This window comes from Felis catus, chromosome D3, assembly GCF_018350175.1.
Source record: "Felis catus isolate Fca126 chromosome D3, F.catus_Fca126_mat1.0, whole genome shotgun sequence".
NCBI lineage: Eukaryota > Metazoa > Chordata > Mammalia > Carnivora > Felidae > Felis > Felis catus.
This window is the reverse complement of record NC_058379.1, coordinates 24,167,866-24,192,726: the sequence shown is the minus strand read 5'-3', so window position 1 is coordinate 24,192,726 and position 24,861 is coordinate 24,167,866. Positions and strand designations below refer to the sequence as shown.

The 24,861-nt window shown below is 40.3% G+C and overlaps 1 protein-coding gene across 4 annotated transcripts in view; it reads right to left on the bottom strand.

Annotated features, from left to right (window-relative positions):
• The window catches only part of TTC28 (tetratricopeptide repeat domain 28), a 627,778-nt gene that overhangs the window by 408,252 nt on the left and 194,665 nt on the right, over positions 1-24,861 (bottom strand). Inside the window, exon 1 of one of the 4 annotated variants that reach the window (XM_045042318.1) lies at positions 17,226-20,925. The exons of the other annotated variants lie outside the window; for them this stretch is intronic. Within the exon in view, the coding sequence (XP_044898253.1) occupies positions 17,226-17,252 (27 nt within the window). The 5' untranslated portion in view covers positions 17,253-20,925. Of the gene's footprint in view, positions 1-17,225; positions 20,926-24,861 lie in introns of those variants that run through there. 4 annotated transcript variants of the gene reach the window in all.

Below are 24,861 nucleotides of genomic sequence, written 5' to 3'. Positions count from 1 at the left end.
GAGAGGATGGGAGATGGGCAAAATGGGTGAAGAGGAGAGGGAGATAATAGGCTTCTAGCTATGGAATAAATAAGCCACAGAATTAGTATATGTGCTGCCGAAGCGAGCACAGTAAGCCACAGAATTAATGTTACAGCATAAGGAATATAGTCAATGAAATTATAATAGCATGACAGATGACAGCTATACTTGTGGTGAGCACAGTGTAATGCATACATCTGTCAAACCACTATGCTCTACACCTGAAACTAATGCAACATTATGTATCAACTATACTAAAAAAAATTTTTTTTAATAAATTTTTAAAAAGTTAAAATAAGGGGCGCCTGGGTAGCTTAGTCGGTTGAGCGACCGACTTCGGCTCAGGTCATGATCTCACAGCTCGTGAGTTCGAGCCCCATGTTGGGCTCTGTGCTGACAGCTCAGAGCCTGGAGCCTACTTCGGATTCTGTGTCTCCCTCTCTCTCCGCCCCTAACCCACTCACATCCTGTCTCTGTCTCTCTCAAAAATAAATAAACATTAAAAAAAATTTTTTTAAAGAGGCCTTATTTAGGAAATATTTCGTTGAATAAAGACAAAGAAGTCTCTTCTTTCTTTCTTCCTTTCTTTTCTTTCTTTCTTAATTGTAGGACTTCACACAACCCTCACAGTATGCCAAATCAAATCTCCAAAAGGAAGACCGTGTGTACACCTCTTCCAAATTTATTCAACCATAGAATTTTTCCTCCTCAGTGACTCTAATGGAATACACTTTGAGAATTGCTTTCTTAAATTAGAAATTAAGGGAAAAAATTAATATACATATAATATATTTAAAAAGGTCTGTATATTAAAGTATTTTTTTAAGGAAGACATTATGTCACAAGGAGGAAAGAAGGAAGGAAGCAAGCTCAAGGTAGCACTCATTTGATTAAGAATCCAACTGCGAAAACTAGTATGATTGGAGGTGGATACGTAGGAAATGCACGTTTATCTCCAAAGTATTAAAAGGAAATCAAACTATGATACGATAACATGGAAATAATAAATGAACTCAGAATGTGGTGAACCCTTTAAAATTAGTTTACTTTTGAAAATCATTGTAATAAAAATGAAAGAATAAGTGTTGAGAAAGTCTTTATTCTAGATATACACACTGGTTATTAACTTAGACAACTTCTACACATAGTTCAATGCTTAGCTCACATCACCTCCTCCTCCTCTTGTCTACTGCTTTTCAATGTTCCCATAGCACCCCATATGTGGTACCGTTGTTATCATATTGTATTGTAATAATTTATTTTCTCCTCTGACTTCCTGTCTAGACTGTAAGCTTCTTGAGAATGGGGATCATATTATATCTGATTCTGTACTCCCAACATCTAACACTTCATAAATTATTAGTGTGCTTATACTTAGTAAATTAGTTGGTTCTCTCAAATTCAGTAATTACTAACTTACTTAGCAAACATTCATAAGATTAAACTGAACTATCCCAAAGTTTGAGATAATGGAGTTACCATTGAGCATTACTCATTTTTCCTCCTCATTATGAAATAAACAGCCAGCCTCTGGCACATAATGGGCCCTCAATAAGTGCATATTGAAATAATTATTCAATCAATTAACCCTAGTTTGACGACAAGCTTAGGTCTTAGTAGAAAGGGCAGGACATTTCAAAATCAAAGAGCTCTTGAATCACTTGTGGCTTTGGCCACTCACTAGCTCCACCTGATCCTACCTAAAACCTGCTATACTATACTCAAGCATGGCTTCTGACTGCTGCTAAGTATTGTACCTGGCATCAGGGGAAAAAGAAATTTTAGCACCAATGCACCAGTCTCAACTCACTGCAGCCAAAAGAAATTCGTGTATAATGTGAAGAAACGGGTGCTAATTGAAAACTCAGAATTGTCTAAGCCACCCCAGCAGCTCTGAAGACTGAAATCACTTATTTTTGTAGACAGTCTATGCCTAACAATGAGTTAGTTTTCCATACTTAGCACCTTTGTCACCTATGGAGACATGTGTCCATCATTTCTTTTTCAATATTCCAATTAATTATAGTCTAGTATAAATCCATTCTTCCCAATCCAATTTTCTGTCTTAACTACATACAAGTTACCTTTCCCAGATGGTATAATTAACTACTTAAAAATAAAAAAGTAGTCAGAATGTTGTCTTCATAAAAATGCCCAAAGACACAGCATTCCTTTTAAGTCATCACAACTACCCATCAGCCTAAAGGCCATCCACCTAAATTTTAAAATCTCCAGGGAATAACATGACAGGTGAATGCTCCAAGCTCTAGTTAAAGACTCTTTTCACCACCCAGACTATGGCTTCTTGGGGAGTTTATTCTCCTAGTAGAGATGTACAATTCTTTTACAATTTGCTTAGGATGGACATGTAACTTCTCTCCAACAAGAGCTCTGGAATATGACTTTTTTTTTTTAAGTGAAGACTGCATTTAACAGAAATTCAAACAGAAGCATGAACTAAAAGGGTAATTTCAGATGTAGTGAAAAGCTGTAATGTCCATTCAAAGTAATGAAGGCACACGGCATTAATCTCCTAAAAAGATTCAAATGCTATGAGAAGAGCAATTCTATTTCTTAGTAGGAACAAATTAAGATGATTTCCCTTACAGAAATTGCCATAATTACAAGTAATTATCTTGTACTCTCTAAATTTACCACTATAGCACATTCTGCAAATATCATTCCCTTCAAGTACTTTATTTGGAAATACAGGAGAGATTGTCGCTTTGTGAATTGTGCTACAGACCTCAAACTGATTGTTTAACAGTACTACATAGTATGTGTAGTAAAGAGATGACATTCTGAAGTTGGAAGGCCTTGGAATTCCAAATTTATGATATTCCTATCATCAGGTAACTAATACTACCCAAGAGAGTACAAACAAAATGAGAATGGCAAACATTCAAAGATAAACTTGAGTCAAATGTGGACTTACACAGAAACAATGAAGAGACTCATTCTGATATGCATAAGGCAATCATGAAAAACATATAAACAGCTGCTGTAGTATTTATAAAAATCCTTGCAGAGCCAAATAAAATCCCATCATTTGCAACCTACTCAGTTTTTCATTTTCCTTTAATAAGAAAGTGTGAGAAAAACCAGTTACTCATCAAGCATTAAGAGGAGAATAAGCATGGGAAAACCTAATTTCACCATCTTTGGGGCCAATTACTGTCCGGATTTCAGCTGGCATTTGAAGCTTATCCTCCAGCCAAAGTGGGATTCCTTACCATGTTGTAAAAACATGCTCAAAGCTTGCCTTTCCCTACGCTGTTCTCACTGCCTGGAATGGCCTCCTCATCTCCGTCTGGTAAAAATCAGCCCACCAAGTCTAGTTGAAATGCCTCTCCACCACGCGGACTCTCTTGGTCTATGAATTCTTGTTGCAAACTCCAACCAAACTCTTCCCTTTCTTCTACCAAGTCAGCTGTGACTTCTCCTTTTATGGACTCTTTCCAGTGATACTTAACATATGCCACCTCCCATTTCAGTTATTTGAGCACTGGCCTCATCCTCCCTTCTAGAGAAAATGTGTCTTCTTCATATTTGCATCCTCAACAGCTTTAGTAAATATTCAGTAATTTGATCATTTAAAAGAAATTTGATTTTTAAAATTATTCCCATTTAAAAGGATGTATCGTTGGGATGTCTGGTGGCTTAGTTGGTTAAGCATCCGACCTCAGCTCAGGTCATGTTCTCATAGTTCCTGAGTTTGAGCCCCACATCGCAGGTCTCGAACTGTCAGTGTGGAGCCTGCTTGAGATTCTGTCTCTCTCCCTCTTCTCTCTGCCTGCCCTTCCCCCATTTGTGCACATGGGCACTTTCTCTCTCTCTCTCTCTCTCTCTCAAAAATAAATAAACTCAAAATAAAAATTTAGAAGAGCATGTATCATGGAAACAGTCTCTAAAATGGCTACAGAATCCATTAAGAAATTATACACATTTTAAACTCTCAACAAATATCTGGTTCTATTTATCCAAAACCTGTACAATTTTATATTAGTGTTTAAAACTCACCCATGATGAGATTATAACCTCTGTGCCTATTAACTTCCCTGGTTTATTTGGTCAATATAAGTGTTAATTATACTTGCATATGTAGTAACACAGTCAGTGACCTATAGTTGAAGATCTTTCCTTTAACTGGTATCTCTTAAAGTTAGAATTTTTCTGTTTAAATTTTTAAGAGATAAATCTATACACTTTCTCCACATTTTTATCCTCTTTTAATCAGCTTCTAAATGTCAGCAGAATAGCCTATAGATTTATGATAAATTTAAATTATATAAATTTATAATTTAAAAATTGGCTTTAGAAATTTGACATTCTCACTCACTCTTAATCCAGTATGGTGCAACACAAAGATACAGTATATATTCACTTTAAAAAATAAAAGAGAGTTCTGTTCAAATTAACACAGACAATTTACCCACAGTTACAATTATTTACTGAAAATACTGGTTTCCATAATAACCCAGTTCTTCTAAATTGTTTGTTTCGTGACCACTATAAATGGGATAGCATTTATATGGTTCATTAAAATTTCTCAAGAACCATAGCTATCATGAGAAATAATTAGAACAGAGACAAGGACATCCTGGTATGATTTACTTACCAGTGAGGTCTATTTCACATTTGTGTAAACCTACATAAACCATTTACTTTTCAGATAAGTTATTTCATCTTTATTGCTAATAGTCATGATTTTTTCTTCCCTGACTCTTGGTTCTTTTGCATCAACTATTTTGACCCAGAACTCATCCTCCCATATGAAGTATGTGAAGTTTGTCACCCACATCCTCTATTTCCACTTTCAACTGTTTTTCCTCTCTCCCCATATCACAGACCCCTTCTTAGAAGGTGGAGGATACTGATAAAGTATTCCCCAGACCAAGAAGGCACTTTAAGACCAAAAAACAGAGCAATATGTTTACACCCCATATGTTTACAAAGAGTTTTATTCAGGGCAACTTCCTGACAGGGGTATCTGGCAGATGGATGATCCAGGTTGTAGGCAACCATTCTCTGCCCCACCCTCCACCTCTATTCTCTGCCCTGTTTGGACCTCAAGCCACAGCTTTTATAAAGGTAGGGGGACAGTGGTGAGGTCCTGGGGTAGTTCTCCAAAGGGGCACCATCTGTGCACCAGAGGCTCACTACTAGTTATCTAAAGTGGATCCTTTAAGGTAGGATCTGAACAAGACTTCCTGCATTCTGGTCAAGGCACCCGTTACCCTCCGGGGGCCTGGAACGCGTACCACGGAGGCAGGTCGTCGCATGGGCAGGGACAAGCTGCAGGGCCAGAGATGGAGTCAGTGTTTCTGCACTCCCACACCCCTGATTGCTGCTTCTCGGCTACTCGTGGTCCCCATCAAAGTAACCCCATCCTCCACCTCAAGTGAGGCCTCTCAGTGACTAAGGTCCTGATGGTTCATGAATACCTCCCTACCAGCTATGATAAGAGGTTATACAGATTCCGTATCTGAATGTCTTGCTAAGCAACGGCAAAACTAAGAGCAAACAAATGCTACTATTTGTTTTCATATATTCATTTTACTATGGATTTTTAAAGGATGAGCACAAAGGAATTTTAGGGAAATAAGTCACAGAAGATGTAGCTGAAAACAAAGCAAATTTCTCGTGTCTTTTTTTATAAACAAGCCCAACCCTAGGGAAGCCCAAATTCCTAGGGAAGTACAAGAAGTACAGCCCAGTGGATATGGCCTCCACTTGGAACACTCAGACCTGGGGCCTGAAAAGCTATGTGATTCTAAAGGTGCCAGTTGGGGCACCTGGGGCACTCAGCCGGCTAGGCATCTGACTTCAGCTCAGGTCATGATCTTGTGGTTTGTGGCTTTGAGCCCTGCATCTGGCTCTGTGCTGGTGGCTCTGGGCTGACAGCTCAGGGCCTGGAGCCTGCTTCGGATTCTTCTCTCTCTGCCCCTCCCCTGTTTATACTCTGTCTCTCAAAAATGAATAAACATTAAAAAAAATTTAAAAAAAGAAAACAAAGGTGCCAGTTTACCCTACTGGTTGGGACTCTGCTTCCTCATCTGGAACACGAAGCACTCCTTAAGGTCCTTTCGTTCCGAAAAATGTTTTAGTCTCAGTATCATAAATACTGTCTAGCAAGAGCCTAGGCTAAAACCAAAAATGTTGTTTAAGTAATATTTGTGTCAATAAAAAAATAATGTTTTAGTTAATTAATGTGTAACTAATTACTATTTAAATAAATCCCACATCCTTCGGTCACTTCTTCTCAAAGGCAATCACATACATTCCCTAAGATACGCAATTCTACCCTTCACATTAACTACTGCTGCTGGTTCCTTCTGTGTGTATACATGAACAAGTTATTTTTAAAAATGCCAAGCCAGACACACCAAAGCAAAGACAAAGAAAAGAAAAACGACAGTGGTATTTATCAAATCAATTCAAATGTTTTCATTTTCAAACCCTGTGATCATGCCTCCTCATATATATCTAACTCTTGGTAATCAACAGCATAGTAAATATCTCACTTATCAAAAGGTCACTTATTTAACCACCTCAACAACCTAAAACCTAGCCTAAAACCAGAAAGTATTAAAAAAGCAAAAAACAAAAAACCTCTATGCTGTCAAAATAGAAAGCCACAGTTCACACTCTAAAGTTCACATACTTGTAAGAGAAACCCTCGTTCTGAGTACTTACTTTCGTCTTAATCACAAGCTAAGACTCAGTTAGCTGGGTTTCCTACCCACCACAGACAGGAAACAGATACACACAACAAACCGCAGGAGGTAGGCACATGACAGCAGCATTACTGTGGGCAACATGGAGAGACAGAAAAAAACTCTACAAAGAAGACGTAAAAGTATTTTTAAAGAATCAAGGAACAATCTAGGGTCATTCGGTATAGGAACAAGTAACTCTACATTCCTTAAAAACTCCTATAGTATTGCTATACTATAGCAAAGTAGAATAACTCATGTTTGTGATAATATCCTAAGCAATCAGAAGTTTGTAATTTTTTTAAGTTTATTTATTTATTTTGAGAGAGAGAGAGAGAGTACGCCCAAGTGGGGAAGGAACAGAGAGAGAACAAGAGAGAGAGGATCCCAAGTAGGCTCCACACCGTCAGCACAGAGCCCAATGTGGGGCCCGAACCCACAAACCATGAGATGATGACCCAAGCTGAAATCAAGAGTCGGACGCTTGACTGAATGAACCACCCAGGTGCCCATCAATCAGAAGTCTGATTCACATTTAGTACCTTCTCTTTAAGAAGGCAGGAAATGTGTAATACATTTTAGAAAACTTCACATCAAAAAAAATGTTTGAAATTTAACAAGGGTTGGCAGTTGATGAATTAAGTTTGAATTAACAAGGAATTCACAAGAACACCATAGATAAACTAAATATTAGTGTAGTGATTTTCCAAAGAAACCATAGTGACTTTGAAATTAATTCATAATTAATCCCCCAAACACATTTTAGTCTTTTTTTAAAATTTTTTTTTTCAACGTTTATTTATTTTTGGGACAGAGAGAGACAGAGCATGAACGGGGGAGGGGCAGAGAGAGAGGGAGACACAGAATCGGAAGCAGGCTCCAGGCTCTGAGCCATCAGCCCAGAGCCCGACGCGGGGCTCGAACTCACGGACCGCGAGATCGTGACCTGGCTGAAGTCGGACGCTTAACCGACTGCGCCACCCAGGCGCCCCCACATTTTAGTCTTAATTTCAATATTTATCACCACCATTCCTAACCCCCCAAATATTAATTAAACCATACTAAATTTCCATTTTTGTAGGTAAAAGATGGTCAAACGTCAACAATTTCACAGTTCAACCTAAAATCTTTGCCAAAATTATTAATAATAAAACAAAGTGGTTTGCATTTTATCTTTTCTATCTCAAGCCTACCCTCTATCAGAAAAAGCTAATTATTAAGTAATGAAGACCCAAAATCCAACCAAAATGAAAATGAGTCCACAGTCACCCCCTATGACATTTTCTTTCTACTCCTCAAAAACAACAACCTTATTTATGCCTGAAAATCTCAACTCCACAAACACACACAGCTCCAACAATACCCGATAGGTCTGGGCTTAAGCACTATAGTTTTTCATAGACACCACAGTTGAACATAATACTGAAATGTGTGCATGCATACCTATTACGTTCATTTATAAATATTTAAAAAATAAAATATGCTTAACAACTAATTGTCAGAGCAGTTAAGTATGATCCAAATAAATATAATGAACACTCAAGGGTGTGTGTGTGTGTGTGTGTGTGTGTGTGTGTTTTAATGTTTATTTATTTTGAGAGACAGAGAGCGAGCATGAGGAGAGGAGGGTTGGGGGGGGGGGGCGGGGAGCAGAGAGAATCCCAAGCAGGCTCCATACTGTCAGTGCAGAGCCCAACGTGGGGCTCAATCCCACAAACCGTGAGATCATGACCTGAGTTGAAATCAAGAGTCAGACGCACAACCAACGGAACCACCCAGGCGCCCCATGGACACTCGAGGTTTTTAGTTATATAAAGTAAGTTGGGATTCAGTCTGCTTTCAGATTCAAAATATTGTATTTTGATGTTCCTCAAAACAAGGAACACCTATATTGGACAAACTAGAATAAGGAATAATTTATCAATGGGGGAAAAAAGCTATTTCTAATCTTGCCAGTGTTGTTATGCCAACATAGGATATAACAAAGTTATCCTAGGATGTGCAAAAAAGTTTCCTTATGAGTTTCTTCCTTCCCTGTGCCCAGCTAGTATCTTTCTAGGTTCAAGTCTACACGTACTGCATTTTGGGAGAGTACGTGTCCAAACACAAGGAGTTCCCACAATGACCTCCTGGCTCCCAACTCCACGTTGACCCTATTCCAAATGTCAACTGCTCTCTAACTCAGAATTGCCTCCATATGTGTGCCTCTACAAGTATGAATCCCCTGACATGATATAAATACAAAATATTATCTCCCACAAATTAAATAATGCTAGCAATATGGGTGCATTCAAGAATGGACAGTTGCTTACATAATCAGACAGAACCCTGAGAAATTTCAGTCCTTTAAGAATCCAAACTGAGAGACATCTACCAGCAAAAGCTTATGTGCAGCTTTGATAACTGTCATCAAGCCTATTTCATGTATCTTTTCTAAAAATGCTAAATTTATTACACAGAAGGTATAAGCCAAATGACACAATTTTGTTTTTTTTCTTAAAATATATGCTAAAAGCATAGAATACTCAAAATCACAAAGACAGAATACCCTAACACAATAAATAACCAAGGGCTCAATCATATGAGAATACTCCTCTTAGCTACAAAAACCTAAAAGGCGGGTTGGGGGACTGCGGGGGGCGGAGAGACACCAAAAAAGTTCAGGACAAAAGATTCATATAAATCCTGAAAATGTCTGTTAAATGATGTAATTTTTATAGCTTTCCATAAAACTACATGGTTTTAACACATCAATAAAAGCAAACTCCTAAAGCAGAGACATACATTGTTATTAATGATTCAATGAATTCACCGTGGAAGCTAAAGCTGGCGGGGCCAGCCAGGACTTCAGGTTTTCTCTTGCTCCCGCTGTGTTTTGCACAGTGTGTCATCACTGTAACTGACTAGCAAAGTGAAGGTGGCTGCTGGCGCCCTTTTTTGAGGTTGGGCCAATTAAACTCTGTAGCCTCTCACACTGGCAATGTTTACTGGCTAGCTCCTGAACACTCAAGGTGCCAAATCAGATTTTCTCCTCGCTGACTTCCTTCACTTCTTATCAAGTCTATCCACCGTTCCCAGCTTCGCGAATGTTCCTGGAAGTAGCTTTCTATAGATGACCATTCCTTACCAATCTTACAGAATCAAAAATATTTAAGGCTAAAGGGAACAAAGATTTACTCTGGGGGTTTACAACCACGGTGTTGCTGTACTGATGTCAGGGGATGTGTCACATACAACTGTTAACTTTCTCTCCCCTTTTTTTCAATTGGGGCGAAACGTATATAATACAAAATTAACCATTTTAAAGAGGTTTTTTTTTTTTATTTTAGAGAGAGACAAAGACAGAGACAGAGACAGAGCATGAGCATGAGCAGGGGAGAGGAGCAGAGGGAGAGAGAGAGAGGGAGAGAGAGAGAGGGAGAGAGAGAGAGAGAGAGAGAGAGAGAGAGAGAGAGAGAGAATCTCAAACAGGTTCCATGCTCAGTGCTGAGCCTGATGCAGGGCTCTATCCCACAACCCTGGAATCATGACCTGAGCTGAAATCAAGAGTCAGACTGTCAAATAAACCCCCCCAAAAAAAGGGGGGGGGGCCTGGGTGGCTCAGTCGGTTAAGCACCTGACTTTGGCTCAGGTCATGATCTCAGGTTCGTGAGTTCGAGCCCTGTGTTGAGCTCTGTGCTGACAGCTCAGAGCCTGGAGCCTGCTTCAGATTCTGTGTCTCCCTCTCTCTCTGCCCCTCCCCCACTCATGCTCGCTCACTCTCCCTCTCTCTCTCTCTCTCTCTCAAAATAAATGAACATTAAAAAAAAAAAAGAGTCAGATGCTCAACCAACTGAGCCACCCAGGCGCCCCACAAAATTAGCCATTTTAAAGGGTACAATGCAGTTGCACACAGTACATTCACAACATTGTGCAGCCACTACCTCATAACTGTGACTTTTTCTTTTTCTTTTAATGTTTATTTATTTTGAGAGAGAGAATGAGTGGGGGAGGGGCAGAAAGAAAGAGGGAGAGAGACAATCCCAAGGAGGCTCCATGCTGCCAGTGCACAGGCCGCTGCAGGGCTCGATCTCACAAAACATGAGATCAGGACCTGAGCCGAAATCAAGAGTCAGACGCTTACTTAACCAACTGAGCCACCCAGGCACCCCTGTGACTTCATTTTTAATGGGTGCATAGTTAAGATTACCCCTTCAATGAATCACCCTCCCTCGGAGTCAATATGGTGTTCTAAGAGGGTGAGAAATGGGCAGATATAAACTTGCACGTTAGGCATCTTCAATACCTGGCAAAGTCAACCAACTGGCTGAAGATCACTGACCACCTCTTTCCATAGATGCATTACATTTTTTCAAACATTCACTCATTCAGTTATGACCCTGTAACATTCCACTGGTAGAGACGGACACACTGACAGCTACAGTGCAGGGCTATGACTGTAGCCCATACAAGTACAGTCAAAGGAGAGTGTTGCCAGCTATGCCCAGCAATGACAGAAGAATTCACGAAGGAGAAGAAGACTGAGTTAGCTCTCAGAGTCATGACCAGTGACGAAAGGAAGGTAAATTAAGGAGAGTACTACAAGGAGAAGAGATTGGAGGCAAAGAAGGAGTAAACGCAAATGCACGGCAGCCATGCCCTGATGAGCCATGGCCAGCTGCATTGTAGGATACAGTCACACCAACAGGCAAAAATGCAGTAAGCACATTTTAGGTGCGAGGCGCTCCTCGTACGCATTTTACATCATATCCTCATAGTCATACTAGGAGCTAAGTGCCATTCGCCTTCAGTAGATGAGACATCTGAGGTCTAGAGAGGTTAAGGAATGGCTACACAGCTACAAAGCGGCTGAGCGAGGCAGTCAATTCACAGCCAGGCCGTCTAGCTGCAGAGCCCATCCTCTTCATCTCTATACAGTCTACACTACAATTTCCTTTCTTCTTCTTCTTCTTCTTCTTCTTCTTCTTCTTCTTCTTCTTCTTCTAATAAAATTAGTCACTTAAGGCACAATCTTTCATGATGGAAACTACAGTCGACCACAGCACACTGAAGGTCAACAAACGACTGACAGGAACAGTGAGGGGGCACCACTAAGGATCCCTGGCGGCCTCTGAACCAGTGAGCACACAAGTGGCAAGCCATACTGGAAGATCAGCAAAACTTGATTTGTTTCTTATTCTTTTAAATTAAAAAAAAAAAAACCATAAAAACAGAAGTTTTCGTATTTTCCTCATAACCCAGTTATTTTCTTCCACATCCCCTAACCCAAGGTGTGCCTACCCACTTGGAAGACCTCTACTAAACAATGGAGAGACACAGCAGGGTTTTAAGGAGGTGAATAATGTGAACATGTGTGGGGGCAGGAGGAGGGGAGGAGGCTAACAATAACTCTAAGAGGAGTAAGAAGGAAAAACCAGAGGAAAAAAAAAGAGACCAGGAAAAGAAAAATCATTAGGATGCCATTTGCAAGACATCCAGCAAGTGATAATGAGGTGCTAACCTATAACAGTGGGGGGTCACATGTGAAAGATTAAATGACATGCCCAAGGACACAAGTCATGGGAAGCGCCAGAACAAAAACCTCGGTCTCTAGGTTGCACTGACCTGGGAACGGTGTATAGAATGGATTTGCAGAAAGACCTTTATCATGAAATTTGTGAGACTTCTCTTTACACGTACTTTTGTCCACAATGTTGGATTATTTTTAAGTCTAATTTTATACTATTACATTAAAAGGGGGGGGGGGCACCTGGGTGGCTCAGTCGACTAAGCGTCTGCCTTTGGCTCAGGCCAGGATCTCACAGCTCCTGAGTTCGAGCCCAGCATCAGGCTCCGTGCTAACAGCTCGGAGCCTGGAGCCTGCTTCGGATTCTGTGTCTCCCTCTCTCTCTGCCCCTCCCTCGTTCATGCATTGCCTCATTCTCTCTCTTTCTGTCTCTAATATAAATAAACATTAAAAAGAATTTTTTTTTAATTTGAGACTTTTCACTTTCAAATCCAGAAACAAAATACTTTATCATAGAGAAAGTACAGGGATTTGAAATACACCCTTCTGTAAAAGGAATAAGCTATTCCAAGACACAGATTTACAGGATGGAATCCTTACAAGTGAGCTTCCAAACAAGCTTTTTAAATGAAGTGCTATCAGAGAAGTCATTTAAGAAGCCAGATTCACATTGTATTAATGTGACAAGTATAACAAGATAAATACATCATATGATTCTCAAATGACATAATTAATGTCGCTTATGTGACATATTCCTATTAATGATCTTTTATTATGTGTGAACAGTAAAATAACATTAGATAAGCAATGAAAAAATCCAATCAGCAGCAGCTTTCCTGCAGGTTTTGACTGCAGTCTTATTTACACAGTGTTATCTGATACTAATCCTTGGATTTTAAAGAGCAGGAATCACTTCAGAATTGTAAACAAACATGTTTCTATGCAATGAGCATTTTAATTACTATCATTTCTGCAAGTACAAGATAAAAATAATGTGTGGTATGATAGCCTCACAGGGGAAAGTATATTTTGCCAGGCCAATAAGGTTACATTAATAAAAGGATCATGACACTGAATCAGGAGTCTGGTCCATGGCTCCTGGTAGTATGTCATTTTAACAATGAATGCCATGGATATTCTGTGGAAAGTGTGGCTGTCCCCTCCCTTCCTAACATTCTCTACAAAAGACCAGAATCAAGTGTCAAAATATTCTGGTGCTCTTTAATAATCCACTACAGTCTAGTATCTATGAATCAATTGAAATATTTTGTATCTTTTCTTACATGTAAACTTACTACTACCTCTTAGAATAAGAAAGTCTAAAGACCCAAGTTTTACCAAGTAATAGTTCTTTTTTACTTTTACGTCAATATTTATTGAGCAACTATATTACCCTGGACACCAAAAAAACAGGTATGAGATATGGTTCCCAAACTCAAGGAACTTGAAGTGTAATTGAGAGGCTGGATACGAAAAGAGATTTTTTAAAAGATTGCTATCTCATGGTTTCATGAGTTTGAGCCCCAAGTTGGGCTCTGTACTGGCATCACGGAAACTGCTTCAGATTCTCTCTCTCCCCTCTCTCTCTTTCTGCTCCTTCCTCACTCATGCTGTCTCTGTCTCTCTCAAAATAAATAAATAAACTTTAAAAATTTAGTTAAAAAAAAAGATTGGTATCAATAAAAGGCACTCAGCCTAGAAGAGCATAGATTCTAAATGCTCCAAGAATTCAGAGGTAGATAAAATCACTGTGTCTCTTCAAGAAGGAGAGGGAAGAAGAGCATCTTGGTGCCAGTATCCAGAAATGAGGGAGCAGAGCTATGGCTAACCTTCTTATATACTGAGATCACCTCAGCAATCAGCCTTTATCTTTCCTGGATAAACTCCCAAGTACAGGGGTGAAGAACACACATCCTGAAGTAAACAAGGGCTGGTCCAATCCTGCCATGCTATGTGACTCTGGCTAAGTCATTGCATCTCTCTAAACCTGTTTCCTTCTCTGTAAAATGCAACATATAACACCTGCCACCTCACTGAAAAAGAATTAAATGAATGGATACGAGAACAAGTAGAGATGCCTACTGGCATGAAAAAAATGGCAGCATGATATTAAATGTCATTCTTACCACGATGCAATCACAGTTGCACAGAATCTTACTTTTTAGGGAGAATTACAGGGCTCTGGGTAGGAGGTCCCCTATGCTCTGGAAGACTGGGTCCTAAGTTCCTCACTGGTTGTGAGGGTGAAACGTGATTAATCACGTCTTGGTGGTTTCTTGGCAAAAAGTTTAGGAGACCCTAATTGAATATTGGAGCACACATCTTGAATTTTAGTATTCAGTTTAACTCAGCAAATAAAGAAAGAGGACTAAGGAGCTCCCCTCCATCAGGTATCCCAGCTGTATTCTCAGAGACAAAGCAGCCTAGAAGCTATGGTCATTCTCTTAGAGTTATCCCAGAATTGATAAAAGCCAGGACTGGTAGCTGACAGGACACCAGGACAGCGAGTTACCAACCAATCCTAGTCATAAAGCCCAGCTATAGACAAATGCTATTTGGGGCAGCCAGCATTCTATAGATGATCTTCCCAGCTTTGTTAAAATCACATCAATGCAGTATCACTTTTCATCTGTAGCGTAAAGGATTTTTATGAAACAGTTTGGCAAAACACATGGCATGTGACTATTCTGCTACAAATGTGTTAGCAGACCCAGCCAGAAACCATGGCAATGATCTGATCATGAGAGTATTCTTGAAAGAATAAGAAAATAAACCTAATTTTTATAAAGACTTACTGTTGCCCTACCGGTTTTGAATACTGAGTATTGTCCAAAGAAGCTTCCATTTCCAATGTAGAAACATCAAGAATTGTTCTCAAGCCACCACCAAAAAATCACACAGTATTTGATGGCTCAGCTTATTTTTTAATCTTCTATGAACTCTGCAGAATTCTATCTGGATCTTTAGAACATGATGGTTTGGGATTATGAATACAGTGGATAAACACAACCTTCTGTTATAGCCATTTAAGCATCATAGAGTGAGTAAATACTGCAGAGTGAATCCTAACACTTGAAACAGAATCTTCCAGAGTCCAGAAATCCACCTGACTGCCAAGAATAATACTTCCGTGGTTCAAGCAATACCAGTACCCAGAGGGGTTTCCACAGACATAACTGCATGAGTTACTGCATATTGGGTAAAATAGAAAAAACAGACATTTATGAATGTATAGTTTGCAGACGTCTTAAAAGTACTCATAAATATGCAATTTACAAATACAGAAGAAATGGGGGAGCACTTTAGGAATACACAGTATCTGTTTAAATTGCTTAATTATATGGTTTCTTCTATGGTTTTCCTCAACCTGACTCTGAATGTGATTGGGGATTAGAAGGAGGTGATACGTGGATCTCTTTTAACTAAAGTACATGAAACCAATCTCACTGAAAGAAGCTCTACGATGAGAACTAATATATGAGAGATTCTGACTTCAGGAGGAGGTAGAAATGACTTAGTGTCAGAGATCAAAATTGCATTAATTACATATCAAAGAAAACCTTTCAATTTACCAGGCTATACTAAAGCATGGTTTGTTAGATTCTCTAGCAATATAGCAAACGCACAATATCAGAGAATCATCTCCCACATGATTTCTATCTCAACTCTGGTATAAAACGCGGTATCACACATCATGCCACAAAGAAGGAGTCAGTTTGGCTAGTTCAAGTAAAACACCATCCAGCTGCTAACCGAGACAGGTCAAGGCTGGGGAGGGGCACACCACATTCAGTTCGCTGTGCTTTCCTTTAGAAGAATGTCAATAAAAACCATGGCCAAACGAGGTATTTGGGGGGGGGGGGGGGGGAGGGCGGGGGGAGGTCCTGCTATGCAGTGAACCACTGGGTTCACCTAACAGCGCCAGTCAGACAAGTTAGCAAAAGGGAACCCTAGCCAAACCTACAGCCGCCAACAACTTAAAGAAAGCTGTCTTTCTCCCTGAGCGTCCTGGGGTAGGGACCAGTCCCACATTTAGAAACGTTATTTCTGGGACCAATAGCAATTTATTTTGATAGAACCACTGGATTTTTTTTTTCTTGAGTTCTCAACAAAGGAGCCATATTAGGAAATAATCTCGCAAAAAGCAAAGTGCCCCCTCCCCCTCTTCCCCACGATCGATGCACACACGCCCGTGCACGCTGACACGCACAGACACACACCCGTGCACAATGGCCGGCGCGCGCACTCGCGCGGGCCCACGCGGCAGCCCGGGAGCCCCGCAGGCAGAAGGCCTGGGCCGGCCCCAGGCGCCGGGGCAGGAGGCCCCGCGGCCGGGCTGCCCGGGAACCAGCTGCTGGGCGGTTGTGCTGGGGATGTTCGCCCCCCAGCGGGGCCCTTGGGAAGCAGCTGCCAGAGGCTCGCAACCTATTAACCCCTTGGGGAAGTAGGTGCTGCAACACCCACCTGCAGGGACGCTGGAATGTATGGGGGGGGGGAGGGTGCGGCCCCAAATGGCCCCCCCAGAGACAGGGCGCCACCGAATCCTTGGACTCTGGCAGCTCTTGGCTGGGTCCTTGCAAAGCTAATTGTATGGGGGGGGGGGAGGGTGCGGCCCCAAATGGCCCCCCCAGAGACAGGGCGCCACCGAATCCTTGGACTCTGGCAGCTCTTGGCTGGGTCCTTGCAAAGCTAATCGTGTCGCTGGCTTCACGGGGCTTCTAAAGCAACCGGGTGTTTCTGAGCTGTCACCCCTGAGACTCCAGGCACACCAAGAAGGAAAAACTTAAGAGGGCAGTGGACGCAGGCTAGACTTAGTAACTCGTCCCTGGGGGACTGGCGCCAAGTCCCTAAAGGGACTGAGATGCTTGGACCGGTCAGCCCAGCAAACTACAGGAGGGATGGAGGGACCCGAGGGCAACCGCCCCCAGTCACCCTTCCCTGGGTCGGGCATCAGGGCCCCGTCCCCGCTCCAGGACACTTACCTTCTTCCGGGGCTGCCATTTCATCATATTTGTACAGCCGATACGTGGAACATCAAGATGCTGGCTGGGGGCTGGGGGCAGATGCAGGGCAGCCGCGACTGCAAGTCATGCTGCCTCCCTCCCACCCCCTAATTCTTCCCCATATTCACTGCGAAGGGAAAAAGCCCAGGAGAGTCCAGTCTTTTCGCCTTCAGTTCAATGAAAAGTATCCCCACACCACGAACACACTTCCCACCGGGCTAGGAAGTCCCAGCAGCAACCAGCGTACTCCTGCCAGAGCGGGGCATTTTCCCCCACCCCAGCCAAGCGCCTGCAAAAGGAGCCTGCGGCAGGGGGTCTCCAAGCCGGCTGCAGAGACCCTCCCTCAGAGAACAGACTCAGGACGAGAGCTGCTGCAGAAACGGAGCCGGGCTCCTGCCATCCAAACCCCTTTTGGCGAATTCTCCTCTTCTCAAAAAAAAAAAGATTAGACAAGCAATCAAACCCTCACGCGCAGCCTGGAGCAACTCCCAAAATTCTGGGTGTATTTCTCGTTTGTAAAATTTAGCAAAGAAAATTCCAAAGATCTGTAATCAGAGCTTCTTTACGCTGCTTTTTCTTCCTTCTTGGCTAACTTGGGGAAAGGATCTGCCTTTCCCGAAATGCCTACCTTCCCTGAACACTGTAAATAGGAAAACTTGGTTTGTGTGTTTAGATTTTTTTTTTTTAATTCCCAAGAACCTTAGTGGGGAAAGGCTGGAAGGAAATCCTGCAAGAACCCAACTCCACAGCTCAGTCTGCACTAATGACTTCCTTCCCTTCAGTGTGAGCACAGCCTGCCCAGCTCCAGCCACACAGAGCAAACGGTTTCTGGGTCTTAGTGCCACGACATCTGCTCCAAAGCAAAAAGTAAGCATACAGTTTGAGAGGCACCCAGCAGCTCCCAAGGAATCAGAGCCAGAAGAGACCTACAAAATCAGGAAACCATTTCAAAAGATGTATTTCAATTTGTGAGTTACATCAAGAGAAAACAAAAAAGGAACAGAAAAGGACTCTAGTCCAAAAAGCTACAAAATCTCAATGTGTGATCTGAAGAAAAAAGATTTCAGGTATGTTAAAAAAATAAAAAAATTTAATCAAGAAAAAACTCTGCTTCTCTAAATCTAGCACTAATTTCATTCATCTTCTGTAAAATGATCCCATCCTATTTAAGGAGATACATCTCCAAACGCAAGATACTATGTAATTCCACTATTATTTGTCATCCAACATGTCTATCAAGTCCTATCCCACCATGAGGCTATTTTGATAGATGGGAATATAATGGCTGGTGTAAGCTTCTAGAATACTAATGTACATAATAACAGTAACTGATGTACTATGAGTCCAAGTTCCAGCAACATTTAACTTATTAGTGTCCGAGTTCTATATGCATTGGCAGGATTGGCTGATGTAGGTGATTCTATGCAGATTGGACACTAACCGTATCTGATTATAAATGTTACTAAAATACACAAAACAGTTATCAGAAACAGGTTACTTTTGAGATCTTTTCTAAGCCTAAGAGTCTGAAATTCAATAGTGAAAGCATTACCTTTTTTATAATAATAATATTAACAATTACAGCTGAATGAATAGGTATTGTATCTTAAACCACTACTCCGTGCCAGGATCTATGCCTACATTCATTATCTGAAGCCCTGCAGGGAAGGTCTTATCGTTCCATTTTCCAAATGAGGACACTGAGATTCAGAGGGGTCACATGCTCAACCAAGACCACAACGCACGGAAGGTGCTGGGGCTGGTATTCAGACCCACAATAATGTGATTCCAGGGCCCATGAGCTATTGACAATGTGCATCATAGCTACCTCTCATCTCAGTAGAACTATATTAAGTGCCTATGACCTAAGCACCTATTATTTGCCAGCCCTTGTTCCAGGCACTAGAAATATGAGTAGGAGGCTGTCCCTGCTCTTGAAACTACATACAGTAGTCAGCAGTCAAATAATACCAGCAAATAACACCAATACTCTGTATATGTTCTGACATACCCAAATCATTCTACACAGCTTAATGTGGTTACCCTGCTAGCATGCAAAGGTCAGTAAATTGCAAACCAAATTCGTCTATCTACCCCAAAATCAGTTTCTCTTCCTAGCTTTCCTTCATCTGTCCATAGCACTGTTATCATCCCAGGATAACAAAACCTTGACATCATTCCTTATATTTAACCACCAAGTCCTTTCCCTTCTTTCTTAGACATCACTTTCAAACTCCTATTGCTGATCTCTGAAGCAAGAGCCTCACCAAACAAACATACACTAGGTACAAACATACACTAGATACAAAGCAAAATTTAGGACAGAAAGGTGTAATGACGAGTCCCTATGCTAGAGGAAGTTACAAAGAAGTTAGGACAAAACAGAGGACACATAAGAAGACAACCAGGCATTGCCTTAGTCAGTTAAACAACAAAGGACGTGGTCAGCAGTTGTGCCAGGAGTTAGAGGCAGAAATCATTGTCAACAGGGATGGTCAAGGAAGGTTTCACAAAGGAATGTGAAGTAAACATTCAGAGGAGATACAACTCATTCTAGAGCCAAAAGCCAAGGTGCTTACCATGGTCAGTAATTGATCTTCAGGATCTGGACCCTTCTACCTTTCAGAACTCATCTCTTAGCGCTCTCCTGCTCGCTTTCTCCGCTCCTGCTCTATTGACCACCTCACTGTCCCAAGGGTGCACCCTTGGGACATATACTTGTTGCACCCTCTGTCTGAATCACTCTTCCTTCAGATAGCCTCTTGTTTCTCTCCCTTGGTTCCTTCAGGACTTTGTTCAAATTACCATATTAGAAAGGCTGTCTCTCACCATTCCTTCTAAAATAATAGCACCACGGCCCACACACCACTACGTTCTATCTTCCTTATTCTGCTACAATTTACTTCACAGCCCTTATGACATATATTTTATTTGTCTGCTTAATGTCTTATTCATCTCACAAGAACATAAATTCCAAGGGAGCGGGGACTATGCTCTGCTATAATACCAACACCCAGTGAAAAATACCTGACACAATCAGCGATCATTAAATATTTGTTGAATGAAAGAAAGAGAAAAGGAGAAGAGTATGAACAAAAGAGACAAGCATATATAAGATGTATTCAAGATACACAATACTGACCTGCCTAAAATATAAGGCTTAAGTATGAGAACGTTAGAAGCAGAGTCTTTGCCTTGTTCAGTTTTTGTAGTCTTCTGTGCCCCAAGTTGTATCTGGCACAGCAGAAGTGCTCAGTATTTAATGGAAAAAAGAATGAATGGGGACAGGTGGGTGTGGGGGTAGGTGTTAAAGGGTGAATGAGTGAAAGTCAGTTCCGTCCTATACAAAGTAAAAGGTACTTTGGTAAGGTATTCTGCAACCAAATGGTAGGGGATGTTGTAAGGCAGAGAAATTTGGACTTTATCCTATAGAAGGCACTGAAGGTGTTCACGGTAGGAAAAGGGCATTAATTGAAGCAGCATTCTTTTATTTTTACATTTTTAGTACATATATTTAAATTGTCTACAGGACATTACTATTAATTTCCCAGTCACCTAGTTCTACTTTTTTTAATTCCAGTATAGTTAGCACACAGTGTCCCATTAGCTTCAGGCATACAATACAGTGATTCAACACTTCCATACATCACCCAGTGCTCATCACAACAAGGGCACTCCCTAACCATCACCTATTTTCCCCCATCCGCCTCCCCTCTGGTAACCATCTTCCCCACCTCCCCTCTGGAAACCATCAGTTTGTTCTCTACAATTAAGTCTCTTTTTATTTCCCCTTTGTTCGTTTGTTTTGCTTCTTAAATTCCACAGATGAGTGAAATCATATTGCATTTGTCTTTCTCTGACTAACTCATTTTGGTTAGCATTATACTCTAGCTCCATCCACATCATTGCAAATGGCAAGTTTTCATTCTTTTTATGACTGAATAATATTCCATTATGGTATGTATACCACATCTCCTTTATCCATTCATCTATCCATGGACACTTTGCTTCCACAATTTGGCGATTGCACATAATGCTGCTGTCAACACAGGGGTGCATGTGTCCCTTTGAATTAGTGCTTTTGTATTTTTTGGGTAAAGCAGCATTTTTAAGCAATCTAATATAGAACAAAATATTAAACCAAAATATTAATTATAAGGCTGTTTTTTATATAAACCTTTAGATTTTTTAAAACTATGTAAACTATTTAAATGCTTATTACTCTGACCATTTGACAGATATCAAAACTAAATTTCAGAGGGGTTAAGAAACTTGTTCAATGCCACACAGCAAGCCAATGGCAATGGAAGGGCTAGAACCCAAGGCTTATAAATCAACACCTCAGTGATGAAAGCGGGAACCTACAACTGCTTAGGGGGTCAAGGAAAAAGTTTCTATTTTCTACTCTGCCTCTGACTTACTGATATAACGAAAATTTTCAAAAGGGCAAGGCAGGTGACATGACTAAGTAAAACAGTCAGGGATAAGACAAAAGAGAATTGTGAATATGGTAAACCTTGAGGATACATAAATAATGTAAAAGACGAAGCTGAGACATAACTTTTGTCAATTGATATCATGCAGGAATATCAGTCTAACAGTGCCAGATACTCTAAATTTTCATGAGAAGCTAAAAATTTCCTGATTTTTAACCGTTTGCTCAAAAATTTTAAAGCATCCTAAGAGGCCAAACAAAACATGCCTGTAGGTCTAAATTCCATCTGCATGTCATAATTTGTGACTGCTGACTTAAGCCACTCAAGGCTTTACTTTCCCATATGTAAATTAAGGGACCTACATGGTTCCTAAACCCGGGGGCTGTTCTGAAAGTCGTCTGTGAAGCCATATGCACACCATGCACAGACTGTGGGCTGAAGAGTAATCTCCCATACTCAGACCATGTTGGACTTAAAAAAAGACAAAGTTATTTAAAATGGGGAAGGGGGCCCTGAAAACAGTGGACTGTTATCAGAAAAAAAAAGAGAAAATATATGTATGTTTCTATGAAAAGTCAGACTCAATCCAAAACTCTAAAGTGAGGGGCACCTGGGTGGCTCAGTTGGCTAAGCATCCAACTCTTGATTTCAGCTCAGGTCATGATCTCGCAGTTTGTGAGTTCGAGTCCTTTATCAAGGCTCTGCTCTGGCAGCACAGAACCTGCTTGGGATTCTCTCTCTTCTCTCTCTACCCTCCCCACTTGCATTCTCTCTCTCTCCAGTGTAAATAAACTTTTAAAAATTAAAAAAAAAAAATAAAACTCCCAAGTGATACAAGGTTTTAAACTCATTTTCAATCATTTAGGTTTATGTCCCTTGGATCACTTATTTGTATGGCATTTCTTCCCCTGCTGTCTGGGGAGTATTTCAGGTTTCATTTAACAGGTACCACACGATAGAGGACCATTACCTAGAAGCCTTTAAATACCAATACGATCTTAAATCACCTTATTTATTTTATGTCTTTATTTTGCTTAATCCAAATTGAATCAGTAATTCTATCTGAAATATTTATAAAATTACTATTATACCAATACACTTTCTCCATCAGTAATTATTTATAGAAAACCACCAAGCTAACACAGTTCAAAATGTTGTAATTTAGCTTCTTGTTTCAAAGATCCAATATCAAACAGCAAGAACACAGTTTCTCAGATCCACAGCTACTAAAAGGCATTTTTACAACTGCTTTATTTTTTAACATAGCACTTCGTAAATCATTTCTCTAAAAGCAGATATTGTAAAACAGCTTTTTAAATTGTATTTTCCTCAATAACTACTTGTCTATTCAAATCTGAACAAAAGCAAGAAAGAGGAAATGAATAAAGAAAACATACCTTTTTTCATTGTTGTAAATTTTCTTGAGATTTCCTAAGGAATGAGATGTCTATCTTTGATCACAGGGTAAATGCCTGAAAAAGCCAGCCTCATATTTATTTACATTTATTGTGTTTATAAGTAGAATATTCAACTCAATGTAAAACAGTATTTAGAAAATATACTAATTTTCCTAAAGATCAAATTATTTTCAAGTATCAACTAACTAAAGAGGTGGTAGGAAAGTAAAGGAACAAAGGGAGAAGTGTATTTGAGATAAAAAAAAATTTTGCCTCATTAGTGATATTTCACACATTTGTTTGCTTTCAGAATGTAAAGGCCTTGCTTTGCTAAAAAAAAAAAAAAAAAAAAAAAAAAACTAAAATAAGTTGTTACAGTAAGAATTCTGCTACCACAGCCAAGCTGATGCGGGACTCTGTTCCCGTTCCTCAGGAGGGAAACTGATCCAGAAAGGATCACCTCTAACCTTAGCCATCTCACTTCCTTCCACTCTCAGGCAGAGTCAGAGAAAAAAGTCCAATCCTTTAATTCCAACACACACCGACTCAAGAACTCATTATAAACAAGGGACTGTACTACAGTGTGGGAGGAGACAAAAATGCATCACGTGATTTTTGCCCTTGAGAAGACAGCAGTCTGAAGAACACGACAAGCAGACGACTAATAAAAATAACAACAGCAACTAACGAACACTTACGCATCTTGCTATTTTTCTGACTCTTTAGACCCGAACTCTTGGCACAAGCTAAGAGCTAGAAGAATGAACTAACTATAATGGTATATTCCCTCATTAAGACTAGGGAAGCCCTAAAGGGTAATTAATTCTGACAGTGGCAAATGAGAAAGGTTTTGCAGGTAAGGTGGGACAATATCCTTTCAACAAGCAGAGAAGAGGCTTGGGGAGCACTGTTCCAGACTGAAGAAATGGAGCCAAACATGAGCCAAAACATGGAAGTGTGGAAAGTGTGGGCCACATTAGCAAAGCATCCACTAGATCTGAAACCTGTAACACAAGGCAAGGTGTGGTGGAGTCAAGGTGAGAAGGCTGTCAATGATATTATCTTCACAGTAATAACTTTTATTTATTGAGTATGTACAAAGTATTGAAGTATTTCATATATTTTTTATTTCATTGATTCTTCCTAACACTTTCATGAGGAGGAACTATTATCTTGCCCATTTTACAGAAGAGGAAATTAAGATTAATGGGTTAAGTAAATTCCCAAAGTATTATGGCTAGAAAGTGTCAAAAGGAAATTTAACTCACATTCTAAAGCCTTGTTCGTTCCTAACTCCTGACTTAGAACACAATGATGAGCAGCATAGGGTTTTAATCAAGGTATTGGCAAATTCACTTGATTTTTATGCTAACTCTGAAAGGAAGTACTGTGAGTGACAGAAAGAACAGGAGAATAAAAACAGGAAGACCAAGTAAGTTTCTGTCGCAATTGCTCAATAACAGAGGAAGAGGCCTTGAATTAAGACAGCAGAAACAGAAAAAGGATCTTAAGAGACATTTCATAAGTAAAACAGGTCCTATATACCTGATAGAGCAGGATCTCAAAATATTTCATCATCCTTTAAGAAAAGACACAGCCCACTAACTGAGGTAGGGATCACAGAAAGAACAAGTAGGTACTAAATTCAATTCGAGACCAAGTCAGAGTACTGATAAGAGATACACAGGAATGTGGAGTAGGTAGGTAGAAAGGGGTGTTCTCTGGAGTCAAGGAAACATATCTATAGCTATAGATTTGGGGGTCATCCACATAATGATGATA